Below are 18,123 nucleotides of genomic sequence, written 5' to 3'. Positions count from 1 at the left end.
AGAGTTTGGAATCAATGAGCTCTGAGGTCCCTTCCAAGTGGAGATCTATAATCCCTCGAAGGGCAAGAGCCATATTTACACCCTTCTACAACAGACCAACCCCTTGGGGGCCAGATGATAACATCAACAACAGTAATCATTATCCCAGCGTAGTGTATTTCATAGAGAGCTGACCTGGGAGCCAGGAAGACCTCTGACCCTTCCTCGCTGTGTGACCCTGGATAGGTCCCTTCCATTCTCAGTGCTCTGGGAGCTCTTTAAGACTCCACTGCAGACCTGTGAGGGTGGGGTCCTCCCTCATACCAGTGAACTCCCAGAGCCAGCTCTTGGTCCCCACACGTGAGCAACACCTAAAGGTTTTCAAAGAGCTTTACATTTTATGTTTCTCTTCTCACTGATCCCCACCCTGCCTAGTGGGATAAACAGAGCTCCCAATTATCAGCCCATTTTACAGACGAAGAAATTGAAGCTCATAGAGGTGATGGGATTCGCTCAAATTCATATAGTCATCGATGAAGCTGGGACTGATCCGGCTCTCCTGAAACCCAGGCCAGGGGCTCCTTTCCCCTTAGCGAGGCTTTATCTCTTATACCTCTTTTGGAGGATTGGAATGAGAGAAGGGATTGTCTTTTGTTGTTGTTACAGAGAAAAGGGAATCTAGAGGACCCCAGAGATTCCTCCCCTTTGCACACATTTTGACATTTCCATGGTTGGGAGATTGGGGTGTAGTGGGTGAGGTGGAGCTGTGCCTGTTTAAAGGGCTGAGATGTGGGCTGTCGTCCAGGAGCTTGGTTGGGGGAGAGGGAGAGGAGAGACTAAGAGGCAGCTGAGCCACCCTTTGGAATTGTGTTTGAAGGGTCCCTGGTACCCTGCATGGAAGGCATGCTGACCGAGGAACTCCTAAGTGAAGTGAAGATGGGTAAGTTAAATGTGTTTCTCTCTGTCTCTGTGTGTGCATGTGTGTGTGTGTGTGTCTCTGTCTCTGTTTCTCCTCTCTCTCTGTCTCTTTCTGTCTCTCTCTCTCTCTCCTCTCTCTGTGTCTCCTTAGATCTCTTTGTCTCTGTCTCTGTCTGTCTCTGTCTCTCCTCTCTCCCATTCTCTTTCATTTTCTTTCTCCTCTATCTCTTATTCTCTCTTCTCTCTCATTCTCACTCCTCTCTCTCTCTCTCTCTCTCTCTCTCTCTCTCTCTCTCTCTCTCTCTCGCTCTCTTCCCTTCTGCTTTCTTTCTTCACCACTTTTGCTACCTCCTCTTCTGGCTCAATAGCACAGCCATCTGGTCTACCAGCTTCTTTGGCAAAGAGACCTGCCTTCTGCCTCTTATGAGATAAAAGCAAAACCTTCAGAGACCTCCTCTTCCCTCTCAATGACCATTGCTTTTCTCCTGAGGATTTCCTTCCTCCCTCTTCAGTCTCTCTCATCCTTATCCAAGACTGAAGGAATGAAGGATGTTTAGGCTGGAGACAAGAAAACTCATGGAGGACAAGATCTGTTTTCAAGAATGAGTGGTGCTTGTGTGGGAGAGGGCTTGGATTGGGCTTGTTTGGTAGGAGCAATGGGGACATGTCCTAGAGAGGCAGATGTAGGTCATGTGCTAGGAAAGAGCTTCTTAATGAGGAAAGCCGGCCAGAAGTGGAGTGGGATCCCTCAGGAGGTTGGGTGCTCTTCCTCACCGGAGGTCTGCTAAAGAAGGCTGGGGCAAAGACAGTGCAAATGTGTAGTGATGGGAATCCTTTTTAAATGTGGGTTGGCCTGGATGGTGTCTGAGATCCCACCCAACTCAGAAATCCTGTGATCTCCAGGCATACCCCAGTATAGGCATACATCATACCCCCAACCCACTCTTCCTTTTAATGGGGAGGTGTGACAAGTACACTGATAAGTAAATATACGATCATTTGAAAAGACAGTACTAATGCATGGAATATAAAATACATTCAGGCGAGTAGTATGAGGCAAGAAGAAACTAATGAGCCAGGGGGTCCAGGCTTTAAAAGCCAGGCCAGAGAGGGACCTTGAAATTAATAGGGAGCCCCTGGGGACTTGTGAGCCAGAACTGTGGGAAGGAGGTCAACAGAAGCTCCCTCCGGGCCACTGTGGGTGCCGCTGACTTGGGTGACCCTGTTTTGCTCTCTCTGCCCCCCCATCTTCCCCATCCTCACAGCCCTGGAGGCCCTGAGGCATGACCCAGAAGCATCGGTTTGCATCTTTGCGGCCCAAGCCCAGGATCACATTTTAGCCAGCTGCTGGCGGAACTCGTGGCCCCTTCCCCGGGGCGACGCTTGGGTCTGTGACCCGGCCACCAACCACCGATGGAACTCCAGCAAAGAGAACCTCCCCGTCAGCCATCACCGAAAGTCCTCGGTCTTCGACTCGCTGAAGTCCTGGAAGGAGACTTTAAAGTAGCATTCAGCACGGCCCAGCCGGCGGACCGGCACTATAAATGCTAGATTGGTTACTCAGTGTCCGCGTGTCCTTGCCAAAGGAGGGGGGATGCGCCCGTCCTGGGGTCCCCGCTGCCTAGCCTCGGGGCTCACGCTCCATGGCGGGGCGAAATACGCACACATAAAAGGGAAGTCCAAAACTGCGCGCAGTAAGCATAAAGTAATTGGGGAGGAGGGGTCACTAGCAACTGGGGGAGGGGAGGAGCTGCGTCGGGAAAGCATCGTGCTCCGAGGGAAATTAGTGCACGTGGGGAAAGTGGGGACGATCTGGGAGCGCATTGGGGGTGAGGCACGCATCTGAAGGCGCCCAACACGGCCCTTAGGGTCTCTGTGCCTCAGTTTCCCCTTCTGTAAGATGAGACCTGCTGGCCTCGGAGGTTCACAGAATTCGAGTGCTGGAAGGGACCTCAGGAGCCATCTAATCTTCATTTTACAGAGGGGGAAACTGACGCCCAGGGAAATGAAGGCACCGGCCCAAGGGCACAGGGGTAAGAAGTGTCAGGGGTGGGACCTGACCACAGGCCCGAGCCAGGGCTCTCTGCACCTTCCAGTCCCGAAGTCTACAATCCGCGTCTTTGCCCGTGCTCCGCCCCCGGCCCTTCTCCCTCCTCCCCTCGGCATCTCCGGCCCAAGCCCAGGCAGGCTCTCTGTGGGCGGAACTCGAGGGCGGGGCCTGCGGGGCCCGCGGGCCCTCACCGCCGGAAGTGGGGACGGAAGTGGGGACGGAAGTCGGGACGGACCGGCCGAGTGAGGGCGGAAGTCGGGCAGGCAGGCAGGCAGGCGTGGGCCTGGAGCAGGAGCGCTGATGGAGGCGCAGGCGGCGACCCCGGCCCGGGGCGAAGAGAGGGGGCAGGAGGAGGGGGAGGGGGACGCCATGGACGCCTTCCTGGACAAGTTCCGCAGCCAGCAGTACCGGGGCCGCCTGCACGAGGACACGTGGGAGCAGGTGCGGCCGCGGGGGCCGGTCCTCAGTTTACCCCCCTGTCCGAGGGCTCGTGCCCATTGGGCAGACGGGGAAGCCGAGGCAGGCCGAGGGAGGGAGTCCCCGATGAGGACAGCCACAGCCCCCGAGTCTGCCGCGCCGGACGGTTTGCGAAGCGCCGACCCCACCCGGGGAAGGAGGGGGCCGGTTACCGTCCCCATTTCACAGAGGAGGAAACTGAGGCCGAGCCAGGACTCGAAGCTGGGACTCCCCAGCAAACAAGTGGCAGGGCCAAGGCTTGGTTCCAACCCGCCCTTGTCCGGAGCCCTTTCTCCTAATGCGAACAAAGTGCTCCGCACACAGAAGGCGCTTAGCAAATGCTCCCTGAAATTGGCTCATCCAGCTCCCCTCTGGAGTCAGGAGGACCCGAGTTCAGATCCAGCCTGAGACACTTTTCAGCTGGGTGGCCTCGGGCAAGTCATTCATGGCTGTCTGCCTCAGTTTCCCCACCAGCACCTCCTTCACAGGGTGTTATGAGGATGAAATGAGATAATATTTATAAAGCACTTGGTGCAGTGCCTGGCACACAGTAGGCGCTCTATAAATGCTAGTGATTTTTATCGTTGGCTGTTCCTTCTCCTCACCCATGAGAAGCATGCCTCCTGGCTTGGGGATCTCTAGGGTTCACACGGTGATGCCCCCCCAATGATCCTGACCCAGGCCCAAGGACCCGGCCCAAGCCCCTCCTGGGTGGACTGAGCTGCCTTGGGAGGTTGGGGTTTGGGGGACCAAGGCTGCTAGAGCCTCCCGGCACATTGCAGAAAGCAGGCTTGTGGACCAGGCGGCTCTGAGCCCCCACCAAGCTCTCTCAGACAGGTGTGGGGTTTCAGCATGGTAGGGTATAGATAAATGTTTAACAACCTGCTTTCCAGAAAAAATTAGGGTATGGCCAGAGACGTTTTAATCTACATTATTAAGATTTCCTCCATCCTTTTCTTAAGTCTGGACAGTTACCAAAACAATAAATGAAGCCCTGATTTGCAGTGATTGCTGAGTTAACAGGGCTAAATGATCCCCTGAAAATTTAACAATGGGCTCCGGAGCCATTCTGAGCTGGCTGCAGCAAACCCCCGGCCGGGGGAAATGCCGAGTCTCGGCCTCTTGCTTTGGGGCCTGGATAGATCATTTCTAGATTTCTAATTTTAAAAGTCAAATTCAGACAGAAGCTTTGATGGTCGTCTTTGGAACTGGCCAGGATTCCATGGGAAAGGAGAAAAGGCTCCCAGGGCGAGGAGGCACCCCCCCCCCCCCAGCCCAGGCCATCTGTCCAAAGAGCAAGAGTGCGATGGGAGCCCTCACTGGTGCTGCCCCGACTCTTTTCGAGCTTACCCTTTTTATCTGGGCCCTTATCTCCCCCTTGAAGCTCTTGGACTGTCCCTGTGGGCCGAGCACAGGACCCGGTGCATTGCATTCGTGGATAGGAAACCTCTTAGGACAATGTGTTTCTTGGTTGAGACCGAGCTTGGAGAGGAGGACTTTGCATTTCACAACTGACTTGGGTGCCTTTCTCAATTGATTTCTTCCAGGAGTTGGATAAGATCCCCATGTTCATGAAGAAAGCCCCGGCAGAAATCAATCCCCAGGAGAATCCCGAGTTGGCCTGTCTGCAGTCCCTTATCTTTGATGACGAGAGACCTCCGGAAGGTGCGGGAGATGCCGGCGGGGGGTGGGGGGACCCCCTGGACCAGTCACCACTTTTGTGCTCTGTGACCTGGGCCTGTTTTTCTGACCTGGGATGGATGCCAGCTACGTCACCAGGCTGTTGGGAGGCCCTGCACACGTTGTGGGGCGACGGATCTGGAGGTGGAGCGCCTGGCTCAAGCCAGCTCTCTGCCCAGTCTGTCTCTCCATGCCTCAGTAAGGTCCAGCTCAGAATCTGTGATTCTGTAATATAGGGGACAGCCTTCATAGCCAGAAAGTGCCGCTCGAAAGTAAGGAATCCCAGAGATCATGTGTCTTGTCTTCAGGAAATTGTGGCTCTTCAGGAGTGGTCTAGGAGAGGGGCTGGGAGTGTCCCAATCGATGCTTGTTTATTGGTTGACTCATGTTATATTCTCTTTTCCCCCCAAAAGAGTGTGAGCTATCTTAGAACTGGGGCCGTTTGTGTCTGTTTTTACATCCTCAGCTGAGCACCGTGGCTGGCATACAGTAGGAGCTTAATTAATGTTCGTGGATTGATTGAGTGAGGTATCTGGAATCTGTTTAAAAATGGAGACCACTGTGTTGTAGTCTTTGGCACATAGTAGGTGCTTAGTAAATGAATTCTGAGGGAGACTCGCCAGAGCTGGTGCCGAGGTGGCACAGCCTTCAAGGGAAGCCTTTTGGGTAACGACAGCGGATACAAACCTTCGTCCTCTTTTCACAGAGCAAGCCAAGACCTACAAGGATGAGGGCAACGATTACTTCAAGGACCGAGACTACAAGAAGGCAGTGGCGTCGTACACAGAAGGGCTCCGGAAGAAGTGCTCGGATCCCACTCTCAACGTCGTGCTTCTGACCAACCGAGCAGCAGCACAGTATCACCTGGGTGAGCCTGTCCGAGGGCCGCAGGCTCCTCCACGTGCACCTCCAGTGTGCTACCGACGCTCGGGGGTGGGAGGAGGGAATCTGCTCAGAGCATCTGGGATGACCCCGGGCCACCTGGCCCAGCCCTCGCCCAGAAGGGCCCGAAGCTCTGTCCCCTTCCACCCTGAGCCATCTGTTGTACATTACGTGGGACTCTCGGGATCTTCGGCTAAAGCCGGAAGGACCGTCTGGTTTTACAAATAGGGAAACTGAGGCCCAGGGAGGCAGCCTGCCCGAGGCAATAGCATTGGGCCCTTCCGGGGCTCCACAGACCCTCAGCTGCCCTGCCGACACAGACTGTCTGGGCAAGGTCCTTGCCACTCGGTGCCTCAGTTTCCCTATCTGTAACCTGGAGCTCATAGCAGCCCCTCCCAGCCAGGGTTACTGTGAGCGCGGGCGAAGTGCTCTCTAAGCTCTTGAGGCTGCCGTTCACACGGTTAATGCTCCCCCAGCCAGAGAGCCGCTGCCTTGGCGTCCTCTGGGCCCAGCTCTTGCCCTGGCTTCATCTGCTTTAGAAACTCAAGCGGAATGAAGTTGTGATTGACAGGCGGCCTCTTCTGTGTGTTAGGCAACCTGCGCTCCGCTCTGAACGACGCCATGGCGGCCAGGAAGCTCCAGCCCAACCACCTCAAGGCCATCATCCGAGGTGAGCCCCCTCCCCGTGCGGCATAGGGAGCCCCCTGCCACACGCGCACACACATGTACATACATACATGTGCACACACACATATACAAAGTCCTTCAGCTGTCGGGGAGCTGGGGCATTGAAGGGGGACCTTGGTTTTGTAGGGTTGATGTCATTGAGAGGCTCCTAGACCTCGAGTCCAACTCCCTCATTTTACAGAGCCAGAAAATGAAGCTCAGACCAGCAGTGATGCACCCAAGGTCACACTGCTGGTAAGAATCAGAGGTGGGATTAGAACCCAGGTCCTCAGGCTCTTTCTGTGCTGCCCACCATGCTCTCTCGAGTGGGGGCCTGGAGAGGGGTGGGGGCATCGGACACTCTTGGCACAGAGCCTGGGCCAGGTGGACCCGGCCAGAAAGGCTTAGAATCCTGTGGGCGTGTCATGCCGGTGGCAGGAGGAAGGAGGCTCCCGGATCACGGGGACCCCGTCCCCTCTACTCAGGCCTTTTTTGGGGGGAGGCAGCCTGTACTGGTGCAGGGGCCAGGGAGAGGTCAGGTGAGAGGAAGGGAGGAAGGGAGAACGGCAGAAACAGAGATGGAAGAAGAGATGGAGAGATAAGAGACCAAGAGGGGAGGTAGAGAGAGTAGGGAAGGAGACAAAGAGGAGAGGAAGAGAGAGAGGAAGAGGGAGGCGGGCCGGCAGGGGGCACACAGGAGACATTGCGGATTCTAGGGAGCCGGCCCCAGAGCCCCCAAGACCCAAGTTCAGGTCCTGCCTCGGAAGTCCTTGGCTTAGTGTCCAGATCTGCCAAATACTGCTGTACAGTGTTTAGAGCCTGCAGAATGACATTGCAGCAACCCTGAAAAGGAGGGGCTGTGGTTATCTCCATTTGACAGGCAAGGAAACTGAGGCAGAGGTGAAGTGACTCACCCAGGGTCACCTAGCTAGTACATATCCAAGGCAGCATTTGAACTGGGGGCGCCCTGATCTCTAGGGCCCTCCCAGCTCTGAATCCTGAGACAGTGAGTTCAGTTCATTCTGCCAGGGAAGCCTGGGGGTGCAATGGAAAGAAGACTGAGGTGGTAGGAGGACCTGAGTTCAAATATAGCCCCATCCCCTGCTGCCTCAGGCAAGCCACTTAACCTGTCCAAGCCTCAGTTTTCACTCCTATAAAATGGGCAAGGGGTGGGCTGCTTAACCTCTGAGATTCCTGCCAGCTCCAAAACTCAGATGCTGTAAACAGCAGACACTCATCTTACAAAAGATCCCCAAAGTGCAAACCAGCCCTTTTTATTTTAGGATTTTATGCTGAAATTGAAAACTCATCTTCTCAATGTAATTACGGATGCAGGGGCAGCCACATGTTCCTTTGTTACTTTGCATCAGCCCATCAAAAGGCGAGAGTTTTCAGATCCGCCACTTGTGTTAATGAAAAGGCAACGGATCCCACCTTTGGTGGCGGGTTGAGCCTTCCCAGGGTCCCGTGGCCTCCCCCTCTTTGTCAGCCCAAGACCTTCCTGCACAGGAATGTTTTTACTTATTTTTATACTTAAATTGCACCTTTTCTTTGAGAGGCTTAAAGGTTCTTTGAAAGTTTTAATTTATTCATCAGCTGTTAATTTTTCCACCACGCCCTGGGTTGGGTTTGAAGTATGTGGCTTCAGGCACTGGGGGGACTCCCTGAACAAACAAGGATTAGGGAGGTGTGAGAGCAGGAGACCCTGGAGAGGGGGGTCCGGAGCAGAGCAAAACCACAGGTTTTAGGTGGCGTTTTCTGGTTTTAAGGCAGGATGGGCATCACAAGTCGGTGGCTAGAAAGCGGGGCTCAGGAAAGCCCCAGATGCCGTTGGTAGGAGGCTGGGCACCCCAGGGGGCAGTGGCTAGGCCTCAGTTCCCTGGGCAGAGATAAATGATGGAGAAGCCTCTGGCTGGTGTGTAGGAGCATGCTGTCATGGAATCATCAGATGAACGGCCTTCCTCCCGAGGATAGCGCTTTCTCCAGCCTCTCAACAGCCCGTGGGGTTGCTGTCCCAGTTTATGGATGAGAAGGCCAAGGCCCGGGAGTTAAGTGACTTGGCCTTTGCCTGGCAGCTCATGAGTGTCCGAGTTAGGATTTTAGGCCAGGGTCCCCCACTCTGTCCTGGTCTCTCCCTGATCCCTTTCTACGTTCAGCAAACACAGAGTCAGCAAACATTCATTAAGCCCTGAGATGGATGGGGGAATGAAGGAATAGACACCCAAACGAATAAATAAGAACCCATTTGTTAAAAGCTTCCTATGGGCTTGGCCTCATGTGAGGCCCTGGGGATATGATGCAGAAAGCAGACAGTCCCGCCCTAGCCGGGTGTCCCTGCTGGGAGGTGATGCCTGGGATCTAGGGGCGTCCCGGGGTTGGGGCCAGGGCCCTGGGCTGTCCAAGCCTTCCTCTTTGCTGCCTTCACTCTCCTCCTTTCTGTCTCTGACCAGCCCAGTTACATCCACAAACATTTCTACACGCCTGCGAGGCACTGGAGACACGGGTGCCGAGTGCAAGCAGGCCGTGCTTGGCAAATGAGTTCTGCTGAGCAGTTTTCTTTTTCTTTTTTGACAAGAGCTAGCAATAACTAACTATTTCAACTGACTATATAACCAACATTTACCCGGAACCTTGTGGCGTCCAAAGCAAACACACACACATCTAACCCCATGAAGTAGGACTGTTGTTATCCCGTCTTACAGATGAGGAGACAGGCAGGCAGCAGGGAAGTGACCATGAATGATTAACATCAGACACAGTGGGGACACAGGAGTGGAACTTGCTGGGCCCCACCCTCTGGGAGCTCAGTCCTGGGGTGACATAAGGCAGAAGGTGATGATGAGGAATGTAGAAGGGAGAGCTTGGACGGCCTGGTTCACCCCCTGGTGTGGACACCGCAGTCCAGCCTCCCCGTCCAGGGGGCCACAGCTCATCCACAGGGCCCCCAGTCCAGGGTTCTTTCCTCCTTCTCGATGGTGGGTTCTTGTTGTTCCAAAGAGACGGGATCTTTCTGAGTCCTTTGGTCACGGGTTCTAAAGCCCCTGGGTCCCCACAGGTGCGATCTGTCACCTAGAACTGAAAAACTTCTCCGAGGCGGTGCACTGGTGTGACGAGGGCCTGAGGCTGGACGCCAAGGAGAAGAAGCTTCTGGAGACGAGAGCCAGGGCGGACAAGCTGAAGGTTGGTGGCCACGTGGATGGTGAGAGCCTGCCCCCGGCCCGAGACAGGGTGACCAGGGAACCCAACAGCCTGAGTGCCCATCCTGGCCTCTGTGACCCTGGGCAGGCCCGCTACCCGTCGGCGCCCGGGACAGCCTTAGCAGACCCGCAGAGATGGTGCTGATGGGCCAGAAAAGAAAAAACATTGAATAAAACCGGTCCTAGGATCCCAGGTTGGGAACGATAAAGGACGGTCAAGTCCCCCCTCAGTCCCAGGCCCTCTGTTAATTACCTCCACTATCCTGTCTGTACCTCGTCTGTCCTTTGTGGAAAGTACCTGGATAAAATAGCACTGACCCCCCAGAGTCCTTTGAGGCTCCAATGACAGGAACGACACGTAAAGCGCTGAGCGCAGTGCCTGGCACATGGCACAGGCACAGGAATGGTGTTTATTTGTTAATGTATAGTTGTTAATCGTCCCATGACGATAGCGCTGACCTCCAGGGTCGCTGGGAGGGTCGGAGGAGGTCACATCTGTAAAGCCCTTTGCAAACCTTCGCGCACAGCAGCCGTTAGCTGTTACTGTTCTTACTTCAGCTCAAAGTCTGTGAGTCCGTGAAATCTTTGAATACATAAGAAGACGTTCCCAAAAGAGGCAGCATTGAACAGCAACCCAGGGAAAGCAAGCCCCTTGGAACAAATCTTCCTGCTGCATTTTGGCCTGGGTGGAGCAAACGGGAGAAGGGCCGATTTTATCTCCCTTCTCTGGCCCTGAGTGTACCTTGTTCAAAGAAACACGTCTAGTAGATGAGATGGGGGTCAAAGGGCATTTACAGAGCACCTACTATGTGCTAGGCACCCTGCTGAGCCGTTTTTTACAAATAGGATCTCATTTGATGCTAAAAGTACAGTAGGGCATGAAAATAGACGCCTGTGTGGAAGTCCTTGTACCAGTGGAGAAGGTGGGTTAGGGAGCTTTGGGAGAAACCATGAGGCTGTGGGAGCATGCTACAGACTGCCGGGCAGGTGGAGGGTACGGATGATGCTGGCGTGATGGCCGCCTTCAGCCGTGTGGATGTTCGTTGGCCTTCTCCTTCCCCCAGAAGCAGAGCTTCTGATAAAGGTGCCCGCCCCCATTCTAGCAGCTGATCATTCCTAGGGCTCTGAAAAGGGCTGGGTCCTCCCAAGGGACAAGAGGGAGCCAGGCACTGAGCCGTGTGTGGTTTCCCTTTCAGCGAGCTGCGGAGCGTGATGTCAGGAAGGCGAAGGTGAAGGAGAGGAAGGACAAGGTCCAGAAGGGGGTGCTGCTCCGAGCTTTCCAGGTGGGTGCTCAGGCCTTCCCCTCCTGACTGCCCCAACCCCTCAGGCTAGCCCAACACCCGCATGTGGGGGAGCTCTGAGACCTCTGTCCAGTGAATGGGCTCCTTCTGTCTGTGCTTCAGGGAGGGACGGCTCCTATAGCACCTCATATGGGGCAGGAGAGCGAGCCAGGGAGGTGGGAGTGAGGAGGGTTTGAGCCTGGGCAGCCTGAGGGCCGGGAACCTGTGGTTTATTTTCAGTGTCTTGATCCAGGCCTTTCCACGTTGTTGGTTTCCTTTGTAAGCTGAGGCATTTTATTCCATGCCTTTAAAAGCTTTCAGAAAAGGCAGCCCTAGGCTTGGCCAGCTGCCCCGGGGGTCTAGAAGAGGAGAAAGGGGTCAGAGTGAGCCGCTCCTCATGTAGAGGCCAGAGGGTCCAAGCCGAACTGCAAGTTCAAATCCTGCCTCTGACGTATTGTACCTTCGTGACTGGGGGAGGAGCCCAGGCTATTCGCTAAGACCAGTCAGTTACTGATGAATGGCTGGCCTACACTGGGCGTTCCCTGAGCTAGTGAGATCACAAACCTGTAAGAATTTTGAAAAACAAAGCCAAGCAGCTCCTGGTGGTTCTTTGGTTCTTGGTAAAGCTAACTTTAGAGCCGCTAGGGGGCACCATAGGCACAGAGCACCCACCTGGAGCCAGGGAGATCTGAGTTCAAATTTGGCCCCAGACACTTACCAGCCGTGGGACCCTGGACAGGTCCTGTTGGCCTCCACTTCCTCATCTGTAAAATGGGTTTAGCAACAATGGTAAAGGACTGGCCTCCCAGGGTTGTTGGGAAGGTCAATGAGATGACGGATCTCAAGCACTTTGCAAACCCTCCTGGTATCATGCACGCTGTCTCTGCAGGCACAGCTCTGTGCGGGCTGCCCCCAGCACAGCACAGGCTGGTTTGGTGGGGATGGCCCGGCAGCAGGTGGTCAGAGAAGGCTCTGTATGGAAGGGCACAGCTTCTATGTCTGGAAAAAAACCCAGCGTCCTAAGAGGCGGGGCGGGCCAGCCAGGCGGGACGTGCTAAGGTGACTTTCAGGGGTTTGTTTGAAAACCAGGCAAGAAATATCCAGGTGGCATCCGCGGCCCCCGAGGAAGACGAGGATGACGAGCCAACATGTCCCCATGGGGGCCTGGGCTCCGAGAATGCCATTGGTGCCAGGGTGTCTCTGGATGACAGCGGCCGGCTCAGCTGGCCCACGCTGCTCCTGTACCCCGAACATGGCGAGACAGACTTTATCTCGGCTTTTCATGAGGACTCCAGGTGAGTTCCACTCTTGGGCAGCCCCTGCCTGGAAGGGCCCTGCCTGGGAAAGTTGGGGGTTCAGACTTCTGGATGTTGTCTGGGGAGGCCTGGAGCTGGCATCCAAAGTTCTCTCTTCCCTCAGCCCCCCTTTCCCCTGCCCCATGAGAGCTCTGCCTTCCTCCTCCCCCATGAGAGCCCTCCCTTGCCCCTCCCCCTTGAGAGCCCCCCTTCCCCCTCCCATGAGAGCTCTGCCTTCCTCCTCTTCCCCCATGAGAGCCCCCCCTTACCCCTCCCCCACAAGAGGAGGGTAAGTGGTCAAGGCTGACCCAAAGCTCTTGGGGTCACAGATTCATCGACCACTTAATGGTTATGTTTGAGGAGCTGCCTCCGTGGGACATAGAACGGAAATATCACCCACATCACCTGGAGGTAGGAGGTTCACCATTACCAGGCGTGGAGCCCTCATCCAGGCTGGTGGCCCCTGCCCGGGGTCTGGAGAGCCCCAGGCCGCCCCATCTTGCTCTCTAGTCAGAGGGAACCTCCCGGCGGGCAGGGACCGTTCCCACTTTGTCTCCCCAAACCCTAGTGCAACACCTGGCACCCAGTAGGTGCTTCATCAGTGGGGTGGGGACATCCTATACCTGGAGGTTACAGTCTCCCTTCTCCACCCTTCCCCCAGCTGTACTTTGAAGATGAAGCCCGGGTGGAGGTGTACCAGGTGAGCCCAGAGAGCACCTTGCTGGAGGCCCTGCAGCATCCCAGGTGAGCCTCTTGGGGTGGGAAGGTCCTGCTAAGGACACCCTCAGGGGTTTCCCCGGGCTGTAGCTGTGGGAGCCCCAGGAGCCCCTGCTCTCAGGCCACGGCCAAACAGCCCCTGGCCCTGCCCAGAAAGGGGGGAGAGCCGGGCCTGGGTGGCTGGGGAGATTTGGGATTCTCCCAGGAAACGACCTCGTTCATCGGGGAGAGGAGAGCGAGCCTGTCTTTGGGCCGGCTCCTGCTCAGCCCAGCCTCACACCTTTAGTGCAGGGAGACCCCAGAGTATTTCTCTGGCAGTCATGATTTCACAGCCCAGTGGTGGTCGAGCATCCTGTCAGTCAGGAAGCATTTATTAAGTGCCTTCTGTGTGCCTGGCCCGATGCTAAGCCCTGCTTGCAGGGAGCTTTAGTCACTCATCCTAGCACCATGGAGCCTGCCTCGGTATCTCCGGGTGCCTGCAGGACACCAGGGGAGTGCCTACCCCTGTCCTCTCTCACTCTCGAGTCACCGTTTTTGATCAGACACCCCACTGACCCTGTCCTTGTCACCTTATTTGTTGGTCTGGGCCTTGGCCCACTCACGTCCCCCACGTTCTCCTCCTCTGTACAGTGAGGGGGCTGGACACGAAGGCCTCTGAGGCCCTTCCAGCTTCAGATCTATGTGTCTCCACCTGAGTCCCCAGGCTGAAAATCCAGTGCTCCCCCCACCCCACCCATGCCCCAGCTGGTGGTCTGTCCCTGGTGCTGATGGCAGAGAACTCAGGGGCATCTCCTCAAGAAGGTCCCTCCAACCCTGACTGAGGGGGCCTTGAACACACACTGGGGAAGCTGCTGCCGTGGCCTCAGTGATCGGAGGTTCCAGGCCAGGGCTTGTCCCCATCCCACTAATGAACTGAGTGGTGCCAGGTGGGAGCATCCCTCCTTCGACGGATTCATTCATTTACAGGCGTTTATTAAGCCCCCAACACTGTTCTAGGCGCTGAAGATAAAGACTAAAAAGCTGTGCCTGTCCTCAGACAGCTTCCATTCTAGTAGGGGAAAGCAGCCAGAGTGCCCAGAACATTCTGGAGGGAGGGGTGGCATTCGAGGCCTCGGGGAACCAGAGACTTCGCCTTACTGGCTCTGTGACTCGGGGCAGGCCCAAGCCCCCGGGGTCTGTAATACAAGGTTGGACTAGAGGGCTTCCCTGGACCCTTTGGGCATCAAGCCTAGGAACGAACCCTTTCCCACTGTCCCTCCAGGGTCCAGGACTCTCCCCTCCCCACCTTAAACCCCACCACCAAGACAGAATGAAAACCCCTCTAGAATCTCATTGATGACAGGCATCCCAGGGGCCATCTGGCCTGACCCAGGCTGGAACAGGAGCCCTCAAGGGCCCGGGAACTCAACACGGGCTGCGGTAGCTAAAGCCGTGATGGGCCAGCTCAGCGTTAGGGATAAAAGAAATCCAGCTCACATCATGCTGCCCCCGGTGGAAGTGGCTTTTAAAGGCCTGGTCTCCCCCACTCCCCTATAGGAGAGAGAGCCTGGGGTGCTGGGCCTGCCCCCTGGACAGACCCAGCTGAGGGCTGGTCATTTTCAGACCACCGCCCTTCAGCAGCAGAAGCAGCCCAGGCCTGGGTTTGGGGCCTAGCTGTGCTGACCAAGGCCCCTCTTTTTCTGGAAAATGGGATCCTTGGATTTAGTGCCAGGAAAGACCCTGAAGATGACCCAGGCCAGGCCTTCCATTTTGCAGATGAGGAAACTGAGGCTGCCCAGGTTACTTAATCTCTAACCCTAACTCCAGGCAGAGTCAGGATTTGAACCCATACCCTCTGACTCCAAAGCAGGGTTGTTTAGAATATTTGCACTGCCTACCTGACAAAATTGCTGTGAGGAGCTGGGGGAGGGGAGGAAGGCCGCTGTACTTGACCCCAGCAAGGTGAAGTTCAGGGTGAGAGATGTTGCCCCAGAAGCTGAGGAGCTCCCAGCATGGGGCCCCCTTCCACCAGCCCACTGTGCCAAGTGCTGTTCTGTGTGCGGGGTCTAGAGATGAAAAGGAGCGTCCCCATGGTCTGGAGCTCCCAGTCTGAGCAGGCTGTGATCACAGGAGGGGTCACAGGTCAAAGGCCGGCAGCAGGGCATTGAGATTCAGGAGGCACTCCCATGCCTCTGCAGAGGTAGGGGACTATGGGTGGGGAGCCCTGCCTGTGGCTCCCCTGAGTCTTTCTGTCTTCTGTCTTCCCAGGCTGGCCCTCGGGTTATGAGGGAAATACAGGTGATGATATCGATGGAACTTTGTTCTGATGAAATCGGACAGAGTGAACCATGGGAAGGTGTTGCTGTCCCCAGGACCTGCCTGCGCTCTCCATGCCTTTGGGGGGCCAGGTCTCCCCGTTGAAGGGGGGTGCCGAGCAGACTTTAAAAAAGTGACCACAGAAGGCCCCCCCCCAGGCCAGAGCAATAGGCTAGGATTGGTTAACCTGTGGAATCACAGCCATTACCGTTCACCTCCAGGGGTTTGGGGAAAGGGACCCGGACTGATGGGGCTGGGAGCTCAGGAAGAGGCTTCCTTTGTCGTTCCTCAGGTACTTTGTTAAAGCTTGGACGCCAGCCTTCCTGATCTTGGTGAAGCAGTCTCCTTTTCGCAAGAATTTCCTCCGGGGCAGGAAGGTGCATCGGCTGAAGTGATGGGAGCCCCCCACGATCAGGCCCAGAGCCCAGGCTCCCCGAGGGCCTGGACACTAGCCTTGACCCAGTGAAAGCTGGTAGAAGAGATGGGGTGGGGGTCCCTGGGCTGCAGTGGGAGGGCATCGACCAGGCAAGGAGGGGCCAGCGGCCTGCCCGGGCTCACCCCCAGGCTGCTGTCCAAATGCCTCCCCTTTTTGGAGAGACTCTTGGCAGACCACTACTTTAATACAGTATAATTATTATTTTAAAAATAATTTTATTACCAGCGTAATAACCATCTCCATGAAAACAAAACAATAAAATCCTATTTGAAACCATGAACCCTGAACTACTTGAGTTTGCTAATAAACAAAATCATAGCAATAAGTTTCTGATCATGCAGCATCCCCTCCGCTTTTCTGACCGTGAGCCCGTCCAGCTGCTGCTGGGGACAGACAGGGTCTGGCCTCGGGGGGCTTTTCTCCCCAGGAAGCGCAGAGCCCACTCTGCTGCCTGAGAGGCGATCAAGCCCTGCTCTCCACATACCCACCGCTGCTTTGAGATGCTTTCCTCATAACCATCAAGCTGTGTGGAGGGGAGGATTAGTTCTGAAGGCTGCCCCATGTGCCTCCCCTTCCTCCTCTCAGGGAGCCAGCCTGTGTAACGGTGCCAGGGTTGTTGCAACCATTCTCACAGATGAGCAGACGGCCTCACCTCGGTTTCCTCTACATCAAGGGGATCATCTTATCTGATCCTCACAGCAACTAGGAGAGGTCCTGATTTATCCCCATTTTACAGATGAGAAAACTGAGGAAAACAGGGATCGCATGACTTTGCCAAGGGTCACACAGCTAGTAACTGAGTTCATATTTGAACTTGGGTGTCCCTGACTACAGGTCTGGTGCTCTGTCCACTGTAATACCCAGCTATCCAGGGAGCATGGAAAAGGGATGGAAACCTTGGAGCAGAGAATGTCAGGGCTGGGAGGGGCCCGAGGGCAGGGAAAGTCAGAGCTGGGATTCACAGTTCAAGGGATGCCCCCATTCCCTCAGCACAAGAAGCCAGCTGGCGTTTGCAACCACCAATGCTTAGAAATTTTCACAGGAGCTGGTTAAGCCATGAAGACAACAGTAAGTATTGCAGGTTACTGGGAAGGTGGGCTACCACTTCTTAAACAGACGGGGGCACTAGGCCTTTAAGCATCTCCTGGGACACAAGGCAGATGTTGGCTGTAGGGCCTGATGGGGAAGGGCCAACACTATCTGTAAAGTGCTTAGCACAGTGCCCAGCACATAGTAGGTGCTTAATAAGTGCTTGTTTCCTTCCCTCGATAAGCTTAGCAGGTACCAGGGCAAGAAGCCTGAAGAAGTGCTGTTTGTGCAGCCAGGAAAGGAAGGTGGGATTAAGAGACCACCAACTAACTACTCCAGACCCTTCGAGGGGCATGTGACACTTTCCTTAAAAATAAAATTCAAAGAGTTGCCTCCTGAACACGTTAGCTCCTATTAGGACATGACCCCAACCAGGGCCTGGGAGGGGACAGGTATGAAGACAAGCCCAGAGGAAGTTACTGACCCAAGGCAACACCAACACGGCGAAGCCTTACATTTAAAGTTGGCCATGGAGTCCAATGCCCTTTCTTTTTATGGTTGAAGAAACTGAGGGCAAGGTTCTCACAGGGTCACACAGGTACTGAGTGTCTGGATGGGGATTCGGACCCAGTCTTCCTGATTCCAGGTCCAGCAGCGTCAACCCTGCCATGTCGTCCTGACTTCAAGGTCTGCACACGGTGTGATCATTAGTGGAGGTAACAGCAAGAAGACTTCTAAACCGCGCCATCCAGAGAAAGCTTCCATGAGCCACTGAGAACTCTATGTTACCAGGACAAGGACTCCCATCATCATCTTTAGTACTCATTGTGTGTGCATCCATTTATCTGCCCATCCACCTCCCCACCCACCCATCCACTTATCCATCCATCCATCCATCCACCCACTCATCTATCCACTTACCCATCCATCCACTCGTCCACTCATCCATCCATCCATCATCCACTCATTCATCCATCCATCCACTTATCCATCCATCCATCCATCTACTCGTCCACTCATCCATCCATCCATCCATCCATCCATCCATCCATCCATCCACTTATCCATCCATCCACTCGTCCACTCATCCAACCATCCATCCATCCACTTATCCAACGATCCATCCATCCACCCACTTATCCATCTACTCATCCACTCATCCATCCATCCATCCATCCATCCATCCATCCATCCATCCAACCATCCATCCATCCACTCGTCCATCCACTTATCCATCCATTCA

At 55.1% G+C, this 18,123-nt stretch overlaps 2 protein-coding genes across 2 annotated transcripts in view; both read left to right on the top strand.

Annotated features, from left to right (window-relative positions):
• The window catches only part of MROH7 (maestro heat like repeat family member 7), a 66,566-nt gene extending 64,162 nt beyond the window's left edge, over nucleotides 1-2,404 (top strand). The window contains exons 21-22 of the mRNA XM_036757234.1: nucleotides 857-919; nucleotides 2,163-2,404. Of these exons, the coding sequence (XP_036613129.1) occupies nucleotides 857-919; nucleotides 2,163-2,404 (305 nt within the window). The remainder of the gene's footprint in view (nucleotides 1-856; nucleotides 920-2,162) is intronic.
• A 791-nt stretch (nucleotides 2,405-3,195) lies between these two features.
• TTC4 (tetratricopeptide repeat domain 4) lies at nucleotides 3,196-16,255 on the top strand. Its single transcript, XM_036758224.1, has 10 exons — nucleotides 3,196-3,388; nucleotides 4,951-5,068; nucleotides 5,790-5,951; nucleotides 6,558-6,635; nucleotides 9,687-9,811; nucleotides 11,025-11,111; nucleotides 12,198-12,403; nucleotides 12,733-12,814; nucleotides 13,065-13,147; nucleotides 15,708-16,255. Exons 1-10 carry the CDS (start codon nucleotides 3,248-3,250, stop codon nucleotides 15,808-15,810), a joined length of 1,185 nt encoding a protein of 394 aa, XP_036614119.1. The 5' UTR covers nucleotides 3,196-3,247; the 3' UTR covers nucleotides 15,811-16,255.
• Nucleotides 16,256-18,123: the final 1,868 nt, after the last annotated feature.

The sequence above is a fragment of the Trichosurus vulpecula genome, chromosome 4, assembly GCF_011100635.1.
Source record: "Trichosurus vulpecula isolate mTriVul1 chromosome 4, mTriVul1.pri, whole genome shotgun sequence".
NCBI classification, from domain to species: Eukaryota; Metazoa; Chordata; class Mammalia; order Diprotodontia; family Phalangeridae; genus Trichosurus; species Trichosurus vulpecula.
This window is presented reverse-complemented; position numbering and strand designations above follow the sequence as displayed.